This window comes from Pteropus alecto, unplaced genomic scaffold, assembly GCF_000325575.1.
Source record: "Pteropus alecto unplaced genomic scaffold, ASM32557v1 scaffold45, whole genome shotgun sequence".
NCBI lineage: Eukaryota > Metazoa > Chordata > Mammalia > Chiroptera > Pteropodidae > Pteropus > Pteropus alecto.
This window is the reverse complement of record NW_006442491.1, coordinates 12,828,086-12,845,130: the sequence shown is the minus strand read 5'-3', so window position 1 is coordinate 12,845,130 and position 17,045 is coordinate 12,828,086. Positions and strand designations below refer to the sequence as shown.

The 17,045-nt window shown below is 37.4% G+C and overlaps 1 protein-coding gene across 1 annotated transcript in view; it reads left to right on the top strand.

Moving 5' to 3' along the window:
* The window catches only part of PLCB1 (phospholipase C beta 1), a 618,667-nt gene that overhangs the window by 226 nt on the left and 601,396 nt on the right, over positions 1–17,045 (top strand). Inside the window, exon 2 of the mRNA XM_006921600.3 lies at positions 16,544–16,621. Within this exon, the coding sequence (XP_006921662.1) occupies positions 16,544–16,621 (78 nt within the window). The remainder of the gene's footprint in view (positions 1–16,543; positions 16,622–17,045) is intronic.

The window sequence follows — 17,045 nt, the reverse complement described above, 5'->3', positions numbered from 1 at the left end:
GCGGCCGGGCAGGGGCGGCCCCGGGGGCACAGGTTGGCGGCTGCCAAGGCGGGGTCGGCTGGCGGCAAAGAACAGGGGCTTTGAGCGCTCCTGTGTTCTCGGGGCTTAGGAGTTGGTATCCTTGCTGGATCTGGCAAGCGCCCCCCTGAGGGTCTTCAATCTTTTGAGCCGACAGAGCAGTAGGGCAGGCTTTTCCTTATGGCGGGTCCGGAGAGTTTGGAAAGTGGGGTGTGTGAAGTTGGAAAGCAGCTGGAAAGCGCTGGGGTGTGAACAAGCCCGCCCCTCTCCGCCAGCGGACTCACCCGTATTACCTCCTTGTCCTCGTTCCATAAGGAATAGCTGCGAGGTCCGAAACTGTTGTGACTGCTGTCCCTCTTGGCGCTTTCATGGGAGCCAACGCGGCAGAGGACACCAGTGTCCAGCCGACAGGTGGTCGTCGATGCTAAACTTCAGCGCCTGGCTCTGGAGTGAGGGGCTCTGAGAAGGGCTGCGGAGGACACACCTGAGGAGGGCTAGAGAGCCGAAGGAGGGGCTGTGAGGGGTCGAGGAGGACTCAGTGGACTTGCAGGCAAAGGGGGGAGAGCTAGTTTTTGAGAAGTGAACTGCCTGGAGTCTTCAGCTTGAAATACATTTGTTAAGACATTCTCCCACAATTTATCACATCTTTTCTTGCCTGGTGGGGCAGAGCTTAGCCCAGCCACCGATTTCCATTGTTTCACATGAGCCCTGGACCCTAGGACTTCAGGTGATTCCTCCTAACCCCCACCCCTCAATGCCTTCAAACATTTAAATTAATCTTGCTGAAAACACGGGAATCTTCAAATGTAGGATATTACTGTATCAATGATTCTGAGAATCATTCAAAAAGTTTGACAAGAACAACCCACTGGAATAAACCTGAGCTGCCAGAATCTAAGGAAATTTATGTCCAAATGACTAAGACATCTTGAACAGGGGGAATTATTGGAGAATGGGGCATACTTCTTGCTGAAAAGATTTTCCACCTAGTAAATTATAGCCCATTATCCTCCAGGGTATTTTTCTTTAATCTTCTTAAGCCATTTTCCAATGTCTGAAAACAATTTAAATATTCCAGGTAGTGAATCCAATTACTTAGCTGAGCGGGTCTGTGTGTATATTTTGTACACTTGAAAGTGCAAATGAAACTTAGAGTATGAGCCATAGCTTCCTTGAAAGCTCATGCCAATTATTAAATGCTGTATGCTAGTACGTAAACATGCATCCTTTTACTGTGGGCTTCACAGTTTTCTCTTTCTGTTTCAGTCTAATGACTGGATGTTTTTGTAAATGGAATAGAATCTAAACAATAAGTTCAGACACAGATTAAATGCTTTGTTTGTGTCAAGGGAAAACAAAAATATAAAATGCAATTCAATTCAACAAGTAAAGCAGTCCAGCCCATCTTGAGATCCTCAAATAGAGAGCTAATGTGATGATGGATTTACTGAGAAAGAGAATGAAAGGGCATAAGGAAGAGAGAAAGAGACTTTGAAGAATAAAAATGGATATTCCAGCATAAGCTCGGGATTTATTCACGGTGACAATTTTTAACTGTATTTTAAATAATTCTCCAGAATGTCTTGTTTGGAGGAAAATATCCAGTGTCACTTTGAAAATGAAAGTCTTCTGTGGGAACACATTTTAACACATTCAAGTAGATGATTTTTATTATTTGCATTTGTCACATATATTTCTTCCATACCTGCCAGTGCCAGGCCTGACTAAATCCTGGGGTGGTGAGGAAAATAGACAGAATCCCTGCTGGTACAGAACTTACATGCTAGGTGGAGGAGGCAGAGGATTATCAAGAACACCACTGATTACAGAGAGGATAAGTGGTACAATGAGAGTAATAGAGGCCACTAGTGAAACACCACCTGAAGGAAGTGAGAAGCACTTCTTCTGAGCAGTAGAATCTCTGATCTTTTATAAGGGAGATCTTAAACTTCACCCAGGTGTCACATTATCTGAAATAAAATGAACCATCCTACAAGTTTCTTGACTCTCTTGGCTTTCCATGGTCATCTGTGGACTAAGAGGGATCTAAACTTTCTTAGGCTGCCTGTATCCTCCCCAGGTGTCATCTCTCTACTCTTCCTTATAGAATCAAGCCAGTTTAGGTGATATGGCTAATTATATTGCATCTTAGTGAGACAGTATGTGGAAGACAAAAGAGAACTAGATCTTGAGTCCAAAGGCCTGGGTTTACCTGCTGGTTCTTTTTCTGGTCAGCTGTGTGACTTTATGTTAATCAGTTAACCTTTCTGAATCTTTGCTGCCTCTTGTGCAAGACTGAGAAAGCTACATTTCCTACCTATTTCATCTAGTAGTCCAGAGTAGCCAACAGGATAAAGCAGCACTTCTCACACTTGAGTGAGCATCAGAACAACTGGAGGGCTTGCTAAGAGATCATTGGGGCTCACCCTCATTTCCTGAGGTCATAGGTGAGCCCTGAGAATCTGATTTTTTCACAAGGTCTTGAGTGAGTCTGATGCTGCTGGTTTGGGGAACCATAGTTTGAAACCACTGAGATAAGGTTTGTGAAAGAACTTGTCAAGTGTGATTGAAAGATAGCATAATCTGGTTGGCTTGTATAAATTTTCACTGGTTTGGGATTTAATTTTATCTCTGTTTGCATTTTGAGAAATTCATTCAGTTGTTACCTAAGAGGTAGAAAGACCTTAAAGACATAATCCCGGACAATCCTGTCTCTGCTGCCCAGGATGGCTTAACTCACATTTATTTTTTTATTTTGAATTTCTTATATGCATGGAAAAATTTTCAGCATTTCACCTGCTTCCAGTGTGATTGTAAGAAAGGGATAGGAAAGAGAGAGAAGACTCTTAAGAGGCTGTCTAGTCTGATTTCCTGCCTTTGAGCAGGGGAGGCCTTTTGACCCTGACTTTGGAAAATACCTGCTGCTGTCTGCCCCAGGGGTGCATTGGCATCTGCTTGTCTAGAGGAAAAGTAAATGCTGGAAATAACTTAAAATTTTCTTAAATATCCGATCTCATTTAAAAATTATAGAACCCTGCTCTCTGGTCTATAAGAGGAAGGCTTGGAAAACTCATAAAATATTCTCAGTAGCCCATTAAAAAGCATAAGGGTACATTTGAAAATGAGTTTGGGGCTGTTTAGAATTGTGAAAAGACTCTCTCTTATTCCTTGAGTGGTTAAGGCACTGTAATTGTCCTGAACACCATATGGAATTGAAGATGTCACCCGGGAGTTGCCATGCCCTGCATAATCTGTTGGCTACCTATTGTAGCGATGTCATGGTGACGCTGTGGATGCTCTAAGGGTGGTAGTCACAATCTTTGACATAGATACTACCCATCACGACAGACAGCTGGTGGATCATGGAGCAGGAGTGGGGTCCTGGAGATACCCTGTTGCACCAGGGCCAGGCATCAACTTTTCTTTTGCCTGATCATGGAGAGGTCTGGGAGTCCCCAGGATCTGTGGAGGCATATGTTTGAACAATTAGTAATGGTGTATACATTCTGAACACCAAGGCCAAACCTTGTCCTCCAGAACTTGGCCAGCTGGACTTACCTACTGTGGCTACCTGTTTCACCAGTAATACCAAAGGATGCCACTTTATCCTTGCTTTTATTTTGCATTTGTTTATTATCAGGCTGTGCTGATGGGAGGGGGTTGTAAAGGACTGTGGCCACTATGGGAGATTTCTGGTAAGATGGACAGTAGTAGAAGGGGTTACTTTATCTCAGTTAGGGAGCTTGGGAGACTGTGAGTCTGGCTCTTCTTGTTTTTGGTGCTTGGCCTTGCTTTGTATTGGACGTTTTAGTATAAAAACCATGCAGGAGGCCTCCCAACCTGATTTGCTCTGTTTAACATCTGGGGACCCTGTATCTTTGTTCCACCATCTCTGGGGCATGGAAGTCTTCTCATCTGTTTGTTCCTTCTCTTTCTCCACTCTCATTTTCCAAATTCAGATCTCAACTGTGAGTAAGTTACTTAATGCATTTGAACCTCAGTTTCTTCATCTGTAATGTGAGGATTGTAATATTTCCTGCTGCATGGAACAGCTGTTAATGTTAAGTGAGTGAAGGCATAGGCATTGCTTTGTGTAATGCCTGACACACAGGAAACCCTCAATAAAACATGCTTTTAAAAGTTATTGTCTCCCCAGTAGTTAGAGGGCCATGAATTTCATCAAAGTGGTCAGTATGTGTTAGATAACTCTTTTATTCGATGAGTGGGAAGATCCATACCTTCCTTCCATTCCCTTTAAGTGCTTTGATTTTCATATTTTATAATTGGAAAAGAAAAAAATTCAATTTTTTTATTCTTTTTTAAAAAGTTTAGGTGATTCAGAGAAAATGAATCTAACATAAAAGCAGGTCAGTTTGTAAAATATCCAAAAATTTGCTTCTATTTAAATTCCTTAAAAAATATATATTTACATATAAATATATATGTGTATGTGTATACATATACATATATATAATCTGCAGTAGGATCACTGGTATGACTCATGGAAGGAGGAAACAGTTAAACAAAACTCTTGTAATTTAGCAAGAATATATGCGTATATATTTATAAAAAATCTTATATCATACATCCTGTCTTGCAAATATAATCTAACATTCAAAATTCATAATTGCTAGGCTGGCTTGGTTGCTTGAGAAGAAGGCTAAGGAAGCTCAGAGGTTTAGATTTGCATTAATGTTCTGTGGATTTAAAATAAGTAACTCCCTCCTCCCTCTCTCCACCACTCCCCCGACCCAAAAGCCCCACATCTAAAATAGGTAATAATAATAAAAACATGCTAGTATATTGGAAATTTTCCAACATCCTACATTAAAGCTTAGTTAGAACTTTTGCATTGTATAGAAGCTGCAGTTATATTTTCCAAAATGATGACAAGAGAATGATGATAAAATTATTGAGGGAGAAGAGGGGAAGGGTTTATGAGGTGGGCATTCAGCAGCATTCATTTTGGAAAGGTTACTGGAAATAAAGAAGAAACAGCTCTGGTTGGTAGATGGTTCCAGATGGGGCCTCTACAGAGTGAGAGGTGGATTTCAGACTGGAAGGCTGGCAGGTGCCCTCTAAAATTCCACCCAAATTTGTCTATTTTTCATTTCTAAAGCACTTTTGTGAATTTCTTGTTGACAGTAATTACTGTAACCTAAATGTGAGGATATTACTTTTCCAAAGTGAGTCAATAAAAGCCTTTTAAGCTTTTTTATCAGAGTGTAACATGCGTACAGTTAAACACACAAATCTCGTGTCCAGCTGAGTCAGTTTTCACAAAATGAACCCTCCCAGGGAAACAGCACCAGATCAAGAAACGGCATTGCCAGCCTCTCAAGTCCCTGACTGCTCCCTTCCAGTCCCTACACTCACCCTCCAAAGGTACTGGTTATCCTAATTTATAACTCCGTAGGTTAGTTTCCTGTTTTTGATCTAGTAAAGCTATTTTAAAAAATTGTCAGTGAAAGCAAAACAAAACAAACCTTATTTTGCCTAGAGCAATTTTATTATTGCTGAACTTACCCTCTTAAACAATAACAACAAAAGTGACTTATCTTCTATTTAGATGATACTTGATTTGGTCCTTATCTCTCTTAAGGTGAAGTCTGGGAAGTGAAGCCAGTGTAATGAATGCCCTAGAGGAAGAAAGAGTTAAAACAAGACTCTAGTAATTTAGCAAGAAAATGTAATGGCTATAGGCTGTTTTTGGTATAGCAAAGCAAACTAGTAGAATGCTGTTTCTGGAATATATTTTTCTCTCACAGATTTTCTCTTAGCTTGCTTAACTTTGATGTTCCCACCTATGGTACATTAGGATAATTTGCTCTGGCTCTTAGCACATCTCTAATACTTCCCTTGAAAGTTTACTCTATCAATAAAGAGCTTTAAATTATGTTTACCTCCGATGACATTTAAATGGGACAGGCATATTTTGCTTTTTTATGTTGAACTTGGTAACCTGTAGTTAAATGTTTGTTTATCAAGATTGTTTCATGTTATCATGAACAAGGAGTCCAGCAGACTCCTTGATTGTGGCTTGTCAACTAATGCTATGGGTCTCTCCTAAATAACAAATCCTTGATAACTGAAGACATTAGTTTTCCTGTTGTCTGAGCTAATACTAAGTTCATGCAGCCTTTTCAAATCATGTCATAAATTCCATCTGCTCAGACAGATTTCATAATGCTCCCTTTCCCCATCTATGCCATATCTGATCCCCCAATCAGAGCCACATGTCCCTATATATCAGTAAGGAAGGGAACACAGAGGAGACGTACATACATGTAAGATTAGTTACACATTAGATCCTTAGGATGCCATCAATTTCTGTAAAAGTATTTAATTGTCTCTTTGACTCCTCTCTAATCTAAGGTTTAATATTTGATTTTATTATTTTCTTCATATTGATTTCAATTTTTGGAATTAAAAATTAGTATTCTGGAAATAGGCTTAAGTATATGTATTAATTGATGTCAACTAAATCTATCCATTTATCAAGAAACTAAACTATTGTAAATGGGGAAGCATAAAATGAGAAAAAAATATTTAGTATTAAAACAGAATTAAAAGCATCCTACATCTGTTTCTCATTTCGAGGGCTCTTTTAGTTACCAATATTTGCTTAATGTTTAGTTTCTTTTTATTGCATTGAAGTTTTATGAGGATGTTCAGTGAAAATGGATTACTTAGCTAAGAAACACTCTTTACCTGAACTAGCCATGGTGGATGTCAACATATAACATTGATACCTAGGAAATTGAGAGATTATTTTTCTGTTAAAAATAAAATTTTCTTAGGAACTTGTTTATGAATTAGGTAAGGGAACATTAATTTGATTCATTTTATAGAAGAGGCCACATGAGCTCAAAAAGGAAATGGAAGACCACAGAGCAAATCAGCAAGTGGTCTCGTAGGTTTAAAGAAACCGAAGGACTAACTATGATGCTTTCTCAGGTATGCTGCCTTAGATATGGTTGAGTCTCATTTAGCGTCCATTTCCACATCTCTTAGTAGGACTTTTTATAACACAGAGTCTGGAAATCTAAAGCTACATTTACGAGACTCCTTTCAGGCATTTAATATTGGCTGCAAATTAAGTTGTAACAGTATAAGATGTACTTTTATGACATTTGGAGGGCAGAATGTGAAAGAGGTCACTTTTCTGCATTCTTTGGGTTGTTTCGACAGATATGCGAGATATTGAAGAAAGAAATGTTGTCTTCTGTAATTGTCCATGGATATAAAGAGACAATGGCAATAGTGGCCGCTCCTTGTTCTCAGATTACTGTTTGTCTTCAATTAAGCTGGCATGTTTTCAATTCCAGGGGTTTCTTCTTGATTCCTCACCTTTCTGAGTGTGGTGGAGGCAATAACTCTTCTCAACGGTCAATGCTGTGGTGTTCTGGGCTCATTTATTGAAGCTCAACCTGAAGACCACTTCTTCAGTCTTTCTAGAGATTCTGTCAAGTGCTTTATTTCCTGTAATTAAATTTATGTTCGCAATTTCCAGAGAGGTCTTGGTTTCCTTCAGTAACCCCTACTTGATATGGCCTTTTACAGTTCTAGGATTTTATGACTTTAAGCCTTAATGTGCAATAACCATCTGGACATCCTATGTAATTTTCTCCTTCAATTTTACTTTTGAGTGAAATAGAGTTTTGCTATAATGCTATCTCTGGACTTCAAAAATGAGAGTGATATTTTTAAGCATAATGGACACTTATACTTGTAAAGCACTATTATTTATTTACATTTACCCCCATATGGTCATCAAGACCACCTGAGTGGTAGGAAAAGAGCAAGTGTTGTTATTCACATTTTATGTAGGAACAAACAGAGTCTAGTAAGTCATGACTTGCCCAAGGATACACAACTGGCTAGAGCCTGAGTCAACTTAAAACTAGATCTTCTGTTTAAATTCAGAGCCCTTTCCAGTCTACCATGGCATCCCCAAACAGAATCCTTTTGATAACGAAAGACTTTTCATAGAATCTAAATGATTACAAGTTGAAAGAAATTCATTGACACTTCCAAAGCATATCCCTAATTTTAAGATTCTTACAAATGAACCTTAGATCCCTAAAAATTCATCTCTTTTGGCTAGTGTCTTCAAAAACAGCTATTTTTATGAAGTCCATTTTTGTCTACACTGTGCAGGATGTGAGAATATAGGAAACTTCATGATACTTTGAGGCACAGAGGCCAGTGTACACTGTAGTCCACAAACGTTCCATGTCAGTTAGTGTCAAATATATCCATAGAAAGGTATTCGGGAATGGTGTTAAAACAAAGGTCATTTTTTTTCATTGCCCAATAAGTAACACTTGTATCTAGAGACTCGTTACATGTGTTTCTCCATCTTTTTCTCTTCCCTACATACTTGCAAATGCTGTCTTTCATTGGATTCTCATTAAGACCGGCTTCTTGTAGAAATCTTTGATCTTGGAAGATTAAAGATATGGTAAGCATGAAAAAAGTGTAGAAGATGTCATCTGTCCCCAAGCTAGACCCGGAATGGCTTGAAATTCAACATAGTGTCCATTGAGAATCCAGGTCTAGATCCAGTGCAGGAAGGTACATACAGAGAGGTGGACATGGCTTGTCTGTATTACAACTGGACCAGGGCTCCTGGAGGACTATAGCTTTAATATTATTTATCTTCTTTCTCTAAGGCAAAACATAGGCCTGACACTCAGTAGGTGCTCAGAGAATGTTTGTGGAATGAAAGAAACATCTGGGGTGTGTCTGGCTCACAGCAGGTTCACTTAGGGGAGGGTGCAGTCTTAAGGCAGACCTGGAGAGCACTCATGCTTTCAAGAGCCCTTCACAACACATTGCATGTGGTCTTGGTTGGAAAACCCTGCTCTACACCCTTTCATTCCATCTGAAATCTCCCGCAGTCCAAGGGGCTCTGTGGCCTTCTGAGCTAGGGTTTCTCCATGTGAGTTCAAGAAGCAAAATATTTATTGTCAATACAAAGCTGACTGCTGTCTCAGTCCTGATTTCCTATAAGGTCAAAATATGGCTTGAGATAGAGTGTATGCTCAGTTGTTATTCAATATGGGTTGAAAATTATGACACTTAAGGTATTTGCATCTCATAACCTGAATGTTACCAGTGGCTTCTGTTTTCTGAAAAAGATGCTCACCCATGTACCCAGATATTGCAATGAAACTTACCTTTAAAGAAATTTGGAGGTATTGGGAGTGACAGAACAAACAACTAATCATTGTGAAAACATTCTCTTTATCATGGTAATGATTCACAAAGAGAAAAATTAATATATTAGCTTTATTGACAAAATGAGAAAAATATCAAATAAAAGACATACAGTATAAAAATATTATTTATAAGAAAACTTCCACTTACTTTATTCTCTCTGTACAGAGGAAATGGGAGTCACTGGGACAATTATTGACTTCCTCTCTCCCCCACTCCTAGTTTAATGTACTTGGACACACACACACACATGCACACACACACACACACACACACACACACACACACACACACCACACACATCGCGAGAAAGAACGAAACGCTCTTTTTATTTGGGACTTTGAAGGACAGAGCAGAATAAGCAAGTGGAAAGCTTGGTGGCTCAGACAATGCTGGCAAGATGGCAAGGGCCTGCGTATATACTGCTTAGGCCACTGCAAAATCTTATCATAAAGTCAATAGGAGAACAGTAAAGCTCTGTTTCTCAGTTTTGGCACTATTGACATTTGGAGCCAGATAATTCTTTGTTGCGGGGGTCTGGCTTGTACATTGTAGGATGTTTAATTTAACAGCATCCCTGGTCTCTATCCACTAGATGCCAGTAGCAACACCCCCAGTGTGAATAACAGAATTGTCTCTGGACATTGCCAAAATTTCCCTGGAGGTAAAAAATTGCCCCAGGTCCAGAACTACTGATTAAAATTTAAACCACTGGTATTGGGTTACTGCATGTGTGCATGCACACCTCCCCCCACCCCACCTCACCCCCACACAAGGCCAGTACTTACGTGAAAAGATGATGTTCAGCATCATTAGTCATTAGTCACCAGGGAAATGCAAATTAAAACCACATGAGATGCCACTTTACACCCACCAGAGCTATATCTTTCTGAAATGATTGGTTTACTCATCTGATGTCTCCAATGAGCAGTGAGCACCTTGGATAGTTGGGGATCTCGGTTTTTGTTTGAAAGCCTAGTGCATATCTGAATAGAGGTACATGAATCTCTTTACAGTGTCTGAAGTAACCTGCATGGTATTTGAAGAAACAAGCTTCCAACCTTTCCTTACATTGTGCTTAACGGAACTTTTATACTTGTCCATAAAAGTTCCATACCTTTCCTTACATTGTGCTTAACGGAACTTTTATACTTGTCCATAAAAGGCAAATATCTTAAAGGAGGCTTCTCTTTACTAGTTTGGCACCCTCTTCTGCGCCTTCTTAGCTCCTCTGCTTTCTTTTTTTGGTGAAGGTTTCTGACTTAGACACACCTGTGGAAGAAAATTCTCATATTGCTGATGATGCACATAGAAGTTTTGCTTTACTGATCCTAATCTAACACGCTAGTATCCAAGATTACTTTTATTTGTTTTTCATGGTCAGGGCTGCATTGCTGATGTTTGCTGGGCATCACATCTGATTTTCTGTGACCCGTAGACTCTTTTTCCCTTACATAGCTGTTTTCCCCCCAATTTATATCTTTGCCATATTTGGCTTTACTGCTTCCTGATGCAGGTATTGGGAAATCCCAGGGAACATCGCTTGTTATTTTTCCTTGTTTACTCTGTAATATTAGTTTAAAAGTATACGTCTTGTGTGCTCTCTTGTAATAGCATAAGAACATAAATCACTGTGGAATCAGGATTGCAGTTAACCTTGGCCGATAGACTTTCTGACAGTGGTACTAAGGAATGTGCAGTTTGTGGACTCGTACTGGACATTAGTCTTTTAAGTTTAGGGTTATAGCTTTACTAGGGTTGCCATAATAAAGTCCACAGCCTGAGTATCTTAAAAACCAGAAATTTATTTTTTCACAGTTTTGGAGGCTAGAAGTCTGAGATCAAGGTGTTGACAGAGTTAGTTCTTTCTGAGGGCCCTGAAGGAAGAATCTGTTCTAGGCTGCTGCCCTAGGCTTGTAGGTGGCCGACTTGTGCACTCACGTCATCTTCCCTCTGTATGTATCTGTGTCTAAATTTCTACTTTTTATAAGATACCAGTCATATTGGATTAGGGCCCACCCTAATGACCTCCTTTTAAGCTAATCACTTCTGTAAAGACTGTCTCCAAATAAGCTTACATTTGAGGTACTGGGGTTAGACTTCAACATATAAATTTTTTTGTTGTTGTTGAGTGGACATAATTCAGCCCATAACCTACCTCAGCCTGGTAAAGTGTAGCTTAGAGGGTGGCAATATGATGGCTCTATTCAGATAGTTGAAGAAATGACACTTAAAGAATCAATTAGGTTTATTTTGCACTACTTAGAGGTTAAAACTAGATGGTAGCTGCTTATATGGAAATCCACAAATATGCTAACTGGAATTACCTAAGTTTGCTTTGTGAAAAAGATGTCCCCATTAACAAGAAACCTTATTTCTCCATATAAAGGTTTAGAGCTGCACTGCCCAGTAGAAATATAATGTGAGTCACAAAAGAAATGTAGTTTTCTAGTAGCGACATTAAAATAAGTAAAAAGAAACAGGGGGAATTAATTACAACAATGTAATTTGTTTAATACATTGATTTCAAAATGTAATCAATAGAAAAATTATTAACGAGCTTCTTTACATTGTTGTTTTTATTCTCTCCTTGAAATTTTATAGCACATCTGACAAACTAGCTGTGTTTCAAGTGCTCACATAGTTACTTGTGGCTAGCGAGCTCTTTTGCACAGTGCAGGTACAGAGCATGTGTTCTCGGATGACCTCCAAAGAAATGGACGTGGTTCTTGAGGAACAAAAAGTCTTCTCACTCTTTACTTGTATTTTCTATAAAGCATAGATATACATAGAACATATAAATAGATATTCAGAATATCTGTGATATTTAAATTTCATGGAGGATGATTAGGAAAATAAATGTTTAAAAAAGCTCTTTAGCAGGACAATAATGAAAAAATGTTGAGCAGTACTGACAAAGAGCATGTACTTGAAAGTTTCATTTCCAGTGCTTCCCTTAGCAGCTTAGCTGTGTTTCCTTGGGCAAGTTATTTAGCTTAAGCCTTAGTCTATTTATCTGTAAAATGGGGATAATAATAGTGTCTACCTCTTAAATTATTATAAGTATTAAATGCAAAACTCCATTTAAAGTTCACATTGCAATGACTGGCTCAGAACGAATGTTCGAGGTGTACCCATAATTATGCTCTCAAGGATTTTTGTAAAGAATATTCTGGTGTTGGAAAGGAGTTTAGGCTGCTAGTGACTTTGTCATTTTCTCCCAATTTCTTGAGGATATGTAATTTTTTCTTTTTCTTAAGTGATTTTATTTATTTTCATAGTTCATCTATTTTATCAAGATGCAATTGTCATATAACATTATATTAGGACATCTGATTGATTTAAGTCGGCATATCAATGAGAAAACCATCATAATAAAGAGTTATAGGATTTTGGAATGTTAATGTTGATTCCAATGACTCTTTTTCTTGTTGAAAGGTTTTGCATTCGTTTGGATGTTGAGATTTCATGGTGGTCCTTTACTTTGTTCCTTGTCTGTCCTTTATTTGGCCTAAAGATTTTTGGGGGGATTCATATAAATTACAAAACATCAAATTACAAAACCTTTAATATCATTAGTCTTCACTATTGATGAGAAAAGGATGAGAGTAAAGTGGTTTCTGTCAAATAAAGAGGAGTAAAATGGAAATTTACTATATATCATCCACTATTACTAAGACAGGTATGTTTATTAGTGTTCTCTTTTTCAAGGTGGACGTTTATTGGAAAAGATACCTTATAACTTTCAATAAGCCAATTAAAGTCAAATGTACTTACAAGACACAGGCTTGCCTACATTTTAAGTTCACTGGTGCTCCTCAGGCCTGTACGTCATTGTATTACTGATCCAAGCCTCACCCATTGTAAGCCTATGCCAGTGGATCTCAAAGTGTGGTCTCTTGGACCAGTGGTGGCAGCAGCAGCAGCACTGAGTGCTTATTCGAAATGCAGATTCTCAAGCTCCATCCCAGACCTGTTAAATGAGAAACTCTAGGGAAGGGGCCTAACAATCTGTGTTTTAAGAAACCCTCCTGGTAAAATCTGATGGGCCCAAAAGTTTTAAAACCACCATATTATGGAATACACATAGGTATTGATGGAAAGATAAAGAATAAAAAATGAGCATCTAAAAGTTATCTTCATTATTTCGCAGTAAAATGCTGCAAGAGTCACAGTCCATCTGTAGTTGCCTTGGAAATGAAGGATGACCATGTATTTCAAACTTCAAATTAGAGCATATGTTCTGACAATTAAAAATACTTGAGATTTGGGTTGAGTGGCTACTTTTGTATGGGGAGAATATAGAAACTTGCAGCTATGTGGGAGGTGGGAAAAAAGCAGGTGGAATTGAAAATGGATATTTGTGTATTTCTGGGTCAAATCCTGCCTTGTATGGCAAGCATGCCAAGTTCCAGCTGATCTTGGAATGTTAGAGGTGATTATGAAGGAAGCAGGCCGGGAGCCGAGATAAATGATCATTTAACAGAGGAACTGTGGCCGGAAGAGTGGGGTCAAGAAAATATTGAACAAAGGAGATTTAATTTAGAAGGAGGAGAGGTAATAACCTAGAAATAGCAATAGCCGAAACAATGAGGTAGCGCAGTGTTCCAAAATATAAATTTGAGCAGTTTTATTTTGCTAACTTGAAATGTCTGATTGTCTGGAATTCTAGCAGTGAATAGTCACCAAGATTTTGAGAAGAATCTTGTCAGATGCTCTTGTCAGACACTCTGATAAGAAAAGTGACCTGAGAATAAGTTACATCTACAGGTTAATTCCAAATTCACCTGGAAGTGGGGATGTGTACTGTGCGTAGCCTGTTGGAAACCGGTATTTTGCCAAATCTAGAAGAGTAGGTGATGAAACAGAAGTGAAAATATTGCTATGATTTATTAGAAATATTGCTCTGAACTTCCTTGCATGTAATCTCATAGGAGAAGCTTAAAATATTTTAAAGTTTTTCTTTTATTATAATATCAAATTTGTTTCCAAATGTCTTTTTCAAAATTTAAAAGTCATTTTGAAATTTAAAAATTCCAGACGTTCTTTGCAACAGCACAATCCCTGTAAAAGACATTTTTCAAACTGCATGTGAAGAATGAATCTTAAGAACATCAGGATAAAACAGAATGGTGGTTCCTCAAAAAATTAAATATAGAACTATCATTTGGTCCAACTATTCCACTTCTGGGTATATACTGAAAAGAATTAAAAGCAAGGACTCGAACTTATATTCCTAGACCCATGTTCATAGCAGCATTATTCACAACAGCCAAAAGGTGGAAATAACCCAAATATCAATTGAGGATCAATGGATGAATAAAATATGATATATACCTACAGTAGAATATTATTCGACTCTTAAAAGGAAGTAAATTCTGACACATGCTGCAATGTGGATGAATCTTGAGCACATTATGCCAAGTAAATAAGCAAGACACAAAAGGACAAACGTATGATTTTACTTATATGAAGTATCAAGTGTAGTCAGATTTATAGAGACATAAAGTAGAATGGTGATTGCCAGGCACATGTGGGAGGAGGGAAAGGAGAATTAGTGTTTAATGAGTGTGGAGTTTCAGTTCGAGAAGATGAAAAAAATTCTGGAGATGGATGGTAGTGATGGTTGCACAAAAAAGTGAATGTAGTTTATGCCACTGAACTTTATGCTTAAAAATGGTAAAGTTTATGTCACATATGTACTGTAATAAAAAATGAATGCCATGATAAACTTTCATTTAATATTTTAATAAACTCATTTTTAAATATAATCCACTATAATAATAATATATATTTTTATGTGCCAAGATGTGGTCCATGTGCTTTTCCCAAATTATCCTATTTAGCTCTCATAAAAAACCCTCTGAAGTAGGTATTATCTCATTTTTTTTTAGTCGCGGTTGTGTAAAATGAGGCGCCGGGAGGGGACAGGTTAGAATTTGAACCCCAGGGGACAGCCACCATAATCAGGCTCTTGCAATAAAACTTACGATGTAGACCAAAACCATCAATCTGCTCTACTCACCAGGAAAAGAATCCTAAATTCCCAGATTATCTCTTCATGTTCTTATTTTCATTGCAAGTTCTTTTGATCAGATAGATACCATAGTTACATGTTTGCAAAAGTTGAAACAAACTGGTAATTTATGTATTTTTTTAAAAATGCAATTCCTATAAAGGCTTAAGTATTTCAGTATAAAAATCCACATCCGATGTTTTCTTGTGCAGATGGTATGCCTTTCTAAAAATTGCCAAAAGGGAAGAAGACAGATTTTAGAAATGTTTAATATTATAATTACAGTGCATACAGTTTTCCTTTGTAATATGCATGCTTTAAACTTAGAAGACTATTTGTCTATGATGTTTTATTTTATTGTGTGAAATTTAAATTTGTACCAACTTTGTGTATATCCTTCCAAATCTGTAGATAACCTTACTTATTGTTACCTTGGAAACAGCAATACCCAAATTTATGTTTACTCTCTTTGGCACAATTAAAAATAATTTTATAGAACAACTATAATTTAAAAAATTATCTCAAGCATGGATTTTAATGAATTTTAATCATATAAAATATGTAATGATATTTGGTGTTAAAATTATTTGGAGAACTAGATATAGCTTTGCAATAGAAAACATGCCAATGACTTTAAAAAACTTGTTCTATTAGAAGAGACGAAATACTGCCATTTCAGGTTAGACCTCAAGATAATCATGCTGAGCGAAATAACCCAGACATGTGGGATATAAACCTAAAAGCAACAAATGGACAGGACAAACAAACAGATTCACGGACATGGACAATAGACTAGTGGTTACCAGAGGAGGGGACAGGGAGGAGGTAGACGAGGTAAAGGCGGTCAAATATGTGGTGACAGAAAGAAATCTAACTGTGTGAGGTGAACACACAATGTAAATATATAAATGCCTTACTGTTAAAGAGTACAGATGAAATTTATTGGATTTCATTAACCAATATCACCATACAAAATAAGTAAATAAATAAAAGTTAAAAAAAAGTAAAAAACAAAACACAAACAAAAAACGTCTTAATAAATATGTACACCACTGGACTTTTCCTTTACATTTAATGTCCAGATATTCTAATTATTAGTAAAATACTTCAGTTATATAATGAATAATCCTATAACATTAAAGATACCATGTCTAATTTTAAAAAATATTTTTATTAATAATTGATGACCTTGGAGAAACTCTTAATTATTACTTGTTAAGTAACTCCTGGGTAGGACTTTCTACAGTGATATATATTGATATACATATTTTTTTCTTACATTTCTAGGACTCTGCTATTGTTACTCCAATTATTTTGAGGTCTGACCCTCAGGGATTTTTCTTTTACTGGACAGATCAAAACAAGGTAAGAAGCAATATTTGTCTTTTTTACATTTTCCAGTTGGTTGCTTATTTGCAAGGTATTTATCTTATTTACAAGGTATTTATCTTATTTACATAAGTAACTTATTTGTAACTTATTTAAAGATTCTACTTGAAAAGTGTATCTAAGGTTAAATGTCAGGCTTTTCCAAAGACGCTAGTCTGAAATATTAGATGTGTTAAATCCCAGAACAATTGGTATTTTTTCAGAAGAACATGAGAATGTGAATTATATTTGTTATAGAAGAAAATTAGCTAGTATTACTGATTTAAGTACTCCCCTCAACTCTACCTGTAAAGAATGAAGAAAATGATGAGAAAACACTTTTAACTCTAATGACTGTAACTTTCGCTTTCTCTTTCTCTTCCTTATTAAACGTTCTAAGGATTTATTATTAAAAATTCTC